At 40.2% G+C, this 8,868-nt stretch overlaps 1 protein-coding gene across 1 annotated transcript in view; it reads right to left on the bottom strand.

The window, feature by feature from the left end:
- Positions 1-74: 74 nt before the first annotated feature.
- Positions 75-8,868, bottom strand: part of ccdc40 (coiled-coil domain 40 molecular ruler complex subunit) — a gene marked incomplete at its 3' end in the record, with an annotated part of 18,704 nt that continues 9,910 nt past the window's right edge. The window contains exons 11-17 of the mRNA XM_010776920.1: positions 3,922-4,104; positions 2,842-3,087; positions 2,525-2,738; positions 1,760-1,929; positions 1,581-1,672; positions 750-870; positions 75-212 (exon numbers count right to left, since the gene is read on the bottom strand). Coding sequence (XP_010775222.1) covers positions 75-212; positions 750-870; positions 1,581-1,672; positions 1,760-1,929; positions 2,525-2,738; positions 2,842-3,087; positions 3,922-4,104 — 1,164 coding nt within the window. The remainder of the gene's footprint in view (positions 213-749; positions 871-1,580; positions 1,673-1,759; positions 1,930-2,524; positions 2,739-2,841; positions 3,088-3,921; positions 4,105-8,868) is intronic.

Genomic DNA, 8,868 nt, shown 5'->3' with positions numbered 1-8,868 from the left:
AGTTACTAAACTGTAATGGAAACGCAGCATAAAGTGAGCCTGGCCTACCAAGGCCTAACAAGGCCTAACTATACCGTACTAAGCCGTGCGATGCCCTGCAGTAGTAATGCGCCATTAGTGACCTTGCTGAGGGTGGATTTGGAGCCGATTAGGAGGAGTTCTGTTTTGTTGCTGTTCAGTTTGAGGAGGTTATGTTGCATCCAAGTTTTACACTGTAGACAATACAAATGACATAAATGATGATGTGTATGTGTGCAAAAAATATTGGGTTGTTGTCTTTCCTGTTAACAATGTTATACCAAAGTTGAAGAAGTTTCAAAACAGTGTTTATGAACTAATTGGAAATAATGCACTTTTTAAAAAACCATAATCATACATCAACATAAACTAACTGAAAGGGGCAGCACTAGACCAGCAGTAAATCTTTTAGCCGTTGACCAATCACAAAAGAGCCAGCCAGCTAGCCAATCAGAGCAGACTGGGCTCTGGTTTCAGACAGAGGGTGAAAAGAGGTGCTGCAGCACAGGGAGTATGAGAAAAATAAAGAGCTTTTTAAACATTAAAGCATGCAGACATGTCCCAGTAGAGACACTACATACTGATATACACCTGAAAATGAGCATGATAGGCCCCCTTTAATGTACATAGAGTACATGTTGGCTCATATAAAGGCAAACAGCAGATAAAGACTCAATAACAGTGCTGTTTACTGTCTCTATGTAAAATCATATAATGTGTGCTGTGTTTACCTCCATACGGTGTACCTCGGCCTTCATTATCTGGATGTCTCCCTGGCCCACCTCCGAGTCCACAGCTGAACGGGTCTCTTTCACAAGCTGGATCTTCTTCTCCCACAGCATTATCTGTCGCCTGCCACATACACAAAACACATGGACACCGAAAATAGAACACATGTAAAAGCTGTTACATGAAATGTGTCTTATGAGCTGTGAAAATGGCAAATCTGGAACGAGCTGCCAATAACTGAATTATTTCATCACATTTGATATAATGGTACTATTTAACAAAATAAGCTCTGCGAGGGGTGCATAAAGAAATTTTGGGTGAACCATTTTCTTTATCTGATCTTAATCTCAACCGTTTAAAAAAAATCGCAAATCTGTGAAACAGGTTTAGTTAGTCATGTTAGGTTAGTCATGTTTGTTGTTGTTATACTAATTCTGAAGTGCACCACTTCCTCATGTTATTAGTAGGACTACAAGCATTCATGTTTTCTTCCAAATGAATTTCTTAATGCAATCTGAACACATGCTTTCACCTGGCAAAACAGTTTTTTTTCTACAATTGTCACGGATGTAAAAAATGAAAGGGGCCCTTGTAAGCTTTTGGGGGTTTTCCCTCTCCTGTAGTGTGTCCTTTAGTTCTGCAAAGGCTACAATCCTCGAGGGACTTTCTCTCACAATCTCTCCCACCTTCCTGAAATGCCTCAATTTTTGGAATGAAGAATTGTTTTCTCCTACTTGTCCCTCAAGGCTTCTGTAATTAGGTCAAGTTGATAGCCAGCCATACAGACATAGACATTTCAACTGATATGGGCACAAAGTGAATATGCGACTGACTCAGCCTCCACCAGACTGTTTAGGATTCTCTCCTTCTCCTCCTGGATCCTTTCGTGTTTGATCTGCATCTGGATAGACTCCCGTTCTGCCTCCTAAACACATTATATATAACGTTTATGAATCAGTTATGATTGAAATGGCAGACAGAAAATAACAAAATAAATACTCAAGCCATGTGCCTTAAGTCTGTGCAGGAAGTCTGTCTCCCTCAGAGCGTTCTCCTGCTCCAGCGCCTGGCTCAGCTGTGAGTTCTTGCTCAGCAGGGTGTTGAGCTTCAGCAGGTCTCCTCTCAACATCTTGGCATTCTTCTCCAGCTCCGTCTCCTCATGGTGCTCCGCTTCAATCTGACCTGGTAGGGTTAGAGTTGGTTTCAAAGCAGCTTATCTACCACAGAAGTGCTTAAGCACATGCTGTACGATTTGTTATACTATGAAAATAGATTTGGAGATGTCAGTTTGAGGTTGTTAAATACAATAAGCATCATAGATACGTAGTTTGATTCTTAGACTTGTAATGACTCTTGTATTTGTTTCATTAAATTTGAGATACTAAGTTATTGTCTTTAGAAAAAGTATGTCATTATTTTGCAATACAATGACATCATTTTGCAACTACGTTATTATCTTGAGAACTAAGTCCTTATTTTGAGAAACCGTCAACAATTTGTGATTATATTGTGTATATTTCCCAATGATTTCATGTATTTTGTCTTTCTTTTAGAGAAAGTATGTTATTTTCTTGAGAAGTCCGTTTTTTAAAGAATGTTTCTCATTATTTTCCGAAGCTCTCATTATTTTGAGATATTAAGTCATTATTTTGAGATACTTACTAGTTTTTGAGGACATTTCTCATTAAAATAACCAGGAATTAGTTTCTCAGTACACTGTTGGAAATAGACTTCCATATATTACTTTTATATTCATTTTTGCAACTATGTTACGTACCCTCCAGGCGTATTTTCTTCTGCTGCATGGCAGTGTATTCTGTCTGCAGTTTCAGCATCTCCTTGCTGTTGGCTTCTATCTCGTGGGTCATTGCCACCAGAGTCCCCTGACGCATCATCCAGAGCTGCTGGTCACTCTTGATTCTCCCCGCCAGCTCCTCCATCTGAGCCCTTATTGCCTCTACCTTGATTTGCAGAGGACTCAGGTCTTCATGCTAGGAAAGGAGGCACATCAATCACAAAGGCAGCATGTGATTTTAGACCTGATTTCTAAAATTGTTTCTCGGAAGAAAAAAAAAGACCCTTAAAATGTCTCACCCCAGTTTTGGCTGCAATTTCATAGATCTTTTTGTTGCAGGTGGCGATGCTGGCCTGCTTTTGCGCGATGAGTGTCACAAAGGAGGACATCTTAGCCTGGATGGTCGTCAGTAACTTGTTGGACCTAGCGATCTTCTCGTCTAAAGCCTCCATGGTGAGGCCCAGGCTCTCCAGATGTTGGCTGGCTTTGCTGATCTCCTGTCCCACCGCCACTACATCATTCTCCAGCTGCCACAACCGAAAGCTCTAAAGGAGAGGAAGAGAGGACAACATGTCATAAATGATATATCTTTATAACTATGTGGTTGATATGCTGTTTTGGTAACGTTATTTCTTCAGTACATTATACTTTTTGGCATACTCGTTAACATTACTATAGTTCCCCAAGTGTATTAATACATTGCTGGAGTACTCCTATTAATAACACAGGCCTAGTTTGAAACTAAATATCTCAAATGATACTGTACATATGAACCCTTGTGCCGCACTTATAATGAGTTACATCTCCTAACCATCCTCAGTCCTTAAATATTCCTTCATTTTCACAATTTGAACCCTTTGAATACCAGTTTTTTTAGTACACAATGACACTTTAGTTATAAAGAAACACAAACAAAGCAACAAAACAATTGTTATTATTTGTAAACTAACTGGGATATGACAATGATTATTAACAATATTGATCTTGCATCAAACACATAATATATAAGAAATATTGCAAAAAACAGGAAAATAGCAAATGCTTTCCACACATGGCAATTATTCAAATGGTCTGAATCTGTTGGGAAAGAGTCAGGGTTCTGAATGGAATATATTAGAATGCATGATGTGTATGCTATAAATGCCGTGGGATCAGAAACGGTGGTTTTAATGTGTTCAGATTTATATCCATAAGGGTCTGACTGTTTGTGTTTTGGCTACATAGCGTATGACAGACGTATATAGGGGCTGAGGTCATCCTTGCCAACATTCCTGCGATATGCACAAGTAAAGAAACACGATTTCAAAACATTTCAATGAAAAAGCCCCAAATGTCTCAATGGGAAGGTGAGAGATTAGGTGGTCAATGCCTAACGTTACCTTCTCCCTCTTGAGCGTGGCTATCCTGCTGGTGAGCCGTTGGGAGTACTTGGCAGCCTTGTTGTGGGTGAGCTTCTGCTGGATGTGGGTCATGATCTTGTCCTCAATCTCCAGACGCACAGCACTCTCTTTCTGCAACTGCCTCCTCTGATCGATCACTTCAGCGTGGTGGGCACTTGTTTCCTAGGGCAAGGAAAAAGAAAAAAAGATTGACATGTTTTGAAATTGTGTGAGTAACATTCTGTTTTTAGACTTCTCTGTTTCAGTGTGTGTACTCTGTATAAATGCTCTGTAGTTGATCTGATTGAAATTGTGATTTTAAATCTCAAAACCGCTACAGTATCTGTCAGGCAGAAACTTGGGACAATTCATTTCTTGACAGAAACCTTAAAACTGAACTAATTGACTGCTAGGGTTAACTTTGATTTCAACATTTGTAGAACACTAAAAGCTTTATTGAGTAGGTGTAACTGTATTAAGAGTTAAACTCATAACTTTATAACTTAGGGTTTAATGTAATTGTAAAACCATTGTTCCACTGAAAACACAATAACAACTCAGGAGGGAGCCAGTCTAGATTTCCTTTTGGGGGCCACCAGCTGCAGAGAATTAACTAATTCAAGGGGCGTGGCCCCCACAGCTGTGAGAACTCAGCAATCAGGACAAACATTTGGAGCAGGGCAGGTGGCAACACTGGACTGTGACTGGATGAGAGATGGCAGAGGGAAGTGACGGGGCAGGAAGCGAGTTAGGAGACATGGAAGGAGTAGGCGGGAGTTATGGAAATGGAGAATGGGATATAGTGAGGAGGAATAAAGGTAAAAAGCAAGGAAATACTAATTCGGATGAGAGTAATAGTGAGGGTGAAAGGAGAGAAAGAGTAGTCGGAAATAGGCGACAGGAGTTCATGGTGGTTGTGAAACTTGCGAAAGAGGGAGCTTCGTTTGGCGAGTGGAACCCTATACGGTTAACTAAATCCATTAGTAAAGAAATCGGGGAGGTAATGAGTGCCAAATTATTGAGGAATGGATCAATGTTGATCAAATGTAGGGATAGAGAGCAACAGGGGAGGGCAATAAAGATGAGTACCGTGGAGGGTAAGAAAGTGGAGTGTTCACTGTTTAGTGGTAAAAAGCTAGTCAGGGGAGTTGTGACAGGAATCCCCGTCAGAATTACAGCGGATGATGTGAAAGAGAATATAACAAATGCAAAAATAAGTGATGTCAAACGCATGAAAGCAAACCGCAATGGGGTTAAAGAAGATAGTCTTTCGGTTCTGATCACCTTTGATGAGAAAAGGCTTCCGGAAAAAATACTTATTGGATATATGTGTTATTATGTGAGACCGTATGTTCCACCACCAATAAGACGTTTTAAATGTCAGAGATTTGGACATGTGGCGGCAGTGTGCAGAGGGAAAACAAAGGTGTGGCAGATGTGGTGGAGATCATGAATACGGCAAATGTGAAGAAGGGGTAAAGCTGAAATGTTGCAATTGCGGAGGGGAGCGTACCGTGGATGTGAGGTTAGCAAGAAAGCAGAAGAGGTGCAGCGAGTCAGGGTGACGCAGGGAGTTAGCTATGCAGAGGCAGCCAAGACAGTTTCAGGAGGAACGCAGGTTACAATGGAAAACAAGAATAAGAGCAAAGAAACAGAAAAAGTCCACAACTGTGTTCAGTTGAAGGAGGACACTCTGATAGTGAGTAAAACAGAGTTTGTATTGTTTATGGCAGAGATTATCAACTGTTCAGCGCAGACTAAAAGCCGGAATGAAAGAATAAAAATAATTGTCAGATCAGCTGAAAAGTACCTTGATGTGAAAGGGATGCAGTGGGAAAATGTGAAAGATATACTAAATGATGACGTCCAACAATCTCAGACATGCAGTGGATCAACTTGATGGTGTTAGTTGTACTGCAGTGGAATGCCAGAAGTTTAATTGCAAATGGACAAGAGTTTAAAAAATATAATGACAATCTGGGAGAGAAACCTAATGTTCTTTGTATTCAGGAAACATGGCTGAAACCACAACTGGATTTTATTGTGAAGGGATATACAGCAGTTAGAAGAGATAGGGACTCTGGCAGAGGGGGAGGAGTTGCAACATAGAGTGGTGTAAGTTACAAAGTTATGCATGTAAGTACAGATCATGAAGCAATAGTTATAAGGGTATGGAATGATAGAGGACCTATAGATATAGTAAATTATTATAATCCATGCGGGAAATTAGATCAAAGTATATTAGAGGATGCTGGGGGTTCACTGCAAGACAAAGTAATATGGTGTGGGGATTTTAATTCACATAACTCGCTATGGGGAAGCAGTAGCACAGATGCAAATGGTGCAGTAGTTGAGGAATTTATAGATGACCACGGGCTAGTGTGTATTAACACTGGGGAAGGAACAAGATATAATTGTACAAAGAATATAGAAACAGTACTCGATCTGACATTTGTGTCTAGTGCTTTAGCAGGTATAAGTACATGGAATGTGGTAAAGCATACTACAGTGGGCAGTGATCATTATCCTTGTAAATGACTAAGTTGGGCCAACATACGGTTTGGAAAGGAGAAGAAAATTCCTAGATGGAAATTGGGAAAGGCTAATTGGGATGCCTTCCAATTTGTAAGTACGAATAGATGTAAAAACCTTCAAGAGGAAAATGATGAATGATATAAATAAATTCAATGAGGAGCTCGTTAAGGTTATCATACATTCAGCTAAAGAAACAATTCCGGAATTGCAGGAGTTAGGCGTACCAAGAGTGTACCCTGGTGGAATGGTGAATGTAGGAAATCCATTAAAGACAGGAATAAAGCATTCAGACAACTCAAAACACCATTCTCAGGAAGCTTTGAATCAGTATAAAAGGCCCAGGCTATAGTAAGGAGGACAATAAAACGCAAAAAACGCACTTTTTGGAGGCAATATTGCCATAGCATTGGAAGAGAAGTAACAGCTTGCAGATGTTTGGGGCATGATTAGGAGAATGGGGGAGTTCGAAGGAATTATGAGTTGCCCGTTTGAGCAGAGGGGACATAAATGCTGTCACAACTTAGGAAAGGCGGAACTTCTAGCTCAGAATTTAAGAAGTTCATAGTTCAGATAACCTTACAGAGAAGCCAGGCAGTGCAGAGATAATACACATTAATGGAAAACCGCCGAGAATATTGGATAGATGAGTAAAGTGGTTGGGGGATCAGGTGGATCTGCATTTAGTATGTTTGAGTTGAGGAGAGCAATTATTAGTGGCTCGTCAAACCACTCTGGGAAAGATGGTGTTTGCTATAAAATGTTGGAAACACATGACAGATAACTCTCTAGTCATTGTGTGATAGGTTTTTTAATAGGTGTGGGAATTCTGGCCAACTTCTTCAGTGTGGAAATCAAGCGATAATAGTGCCCATCCTAAAGCCAGGGAAAGACCCTTCAGATCCATCTAGCTACAGGCCTATTTGCCCTGACATCTCATTTATGCAAAATCATGGAAAGAATGGTTACAGAAAGGTTAACATATACTTAGAAGTAAGCTCTGTTGTTCCATATCAAAGTGGTTTCCGTAGGGGTCGGAATACAACTGGATTCTATAACTTGTCTTAGAATCAGACATCAGGAAAGCACGAGACCAACAAGGAAGTAGTGATTGCGCAGTTAGTCTTGGATATAGAAAATGTTTTCATACCGTCTCATTACCTGCTACATCCCTAGTGGAATACGGATACTGAATCAAGCTAAAATGATGTGGAATTTGTGTGGTAAAGCATTCAATTGGGTTTGTTTTGTACTGTTATTATAAGAGTAGGTGCAGAATATTCCAAGTGTTTATGCTGTGGAAAATGGTCTCGCAAAGGGTATGTGTGTAGTCGTTGCTGTTCAATATAATGATACATGACATTTTAATCAAGTAATCCAAGTATGGGGAAAATCTTTGTAGCAGAGATGGGGCTTTGTGGGCAAAGGCCGCGATGTAGCACATGTTGGAAAGAAAATACAAGACTGCAATAGTGGAAGTGGGAAATGGGACAAGATAAATGGGGATTCAACTGTCCAGTAGTAGACGGCAGGTCATTTGTTTTACAAACGGCATTAACATTGATCCTATATGTTTAAATTGTATGGAGCAACCTCGTTGAACAGTTAAAATGCAATAAGATTTCTTGGTGTTTGTATTGACAGAAAGCTAACATGGAGCAATCATATAGGAAAAGTTCAAAATAATGTAAAAAAGTCAACAAAATGTACTTCGGTGTTTTGGCGGGACAGAGTGGGGAGCAGAGTAAGCCATCACTTCTGAATATATATGGGCACTTATAGAACCTGTATTCGATTATGGGAGTGTACAGACTGTAGCGATTCATTTCAACAGTTGAAACGCGAGGCCGTGATGGACGTGATCCTGGCCCTCGCTCAAGGAAAACTCCAGTTTGACTGAGGAACCGCCCCGGATAGATAAATGTAATTATAATGAAGCCAGCTGCATGGATTATTGATCCACCAGGGGGGTCAGTGGGTCCCAAACTGGCTCATGTGAATAAAAGTCAGATACAGTATGCTGGATCTACAGCGGAACTTTGTTAAGGATCCATATTGTCACGGATATCCATACTACTGTGCTAAATAAGGAGACATTCATCATTTACACAAACATCACATGTTGTTAGTTTAACCCTAATAATTTGTGTTATTCGAAAAAAACGAATCCGGGAGGAAATTGCAGCCCGGCTCTCGGATTTGTTTAATCCTAATTTAATCATCTCTTCCACCACGATCATTTATGTTTATGTTCGCCGATATTGACATGAAATCACTGACACCATATTGAATATAACTGTATTAACTTCATTAAAACGTTATTACGGTGCCTAAACTCAGTAATTCACACAACAATATGTATATTTTAATGGAGCTTCGTCGGTCGATCAGATCCAAAGTGTAGCGGAGGCGATC

The sequence above is a fragment of the Notothenia coriiceps genome, unplaced genomic scaffold, assembly GCF_000735185.1.
Source record: "Notothenia coriiceps isolate Sejong01 unplaced genomic scaffold, NC01 NC01_scaffold00017459, whole genome shotgun sequence".
NCBI classification, from domain to species: domain Eukaryota; kingdom Metazoa; phylum Chordata; class Actinopteri; order Perciformes; family Nototheniidae; genus Notothenia; species Notothenia coriiceps.
Note: the sequence above shows the minus strand (reverse complement) of the source record. Positions and strands in the feature narration are given on the sequence as shown.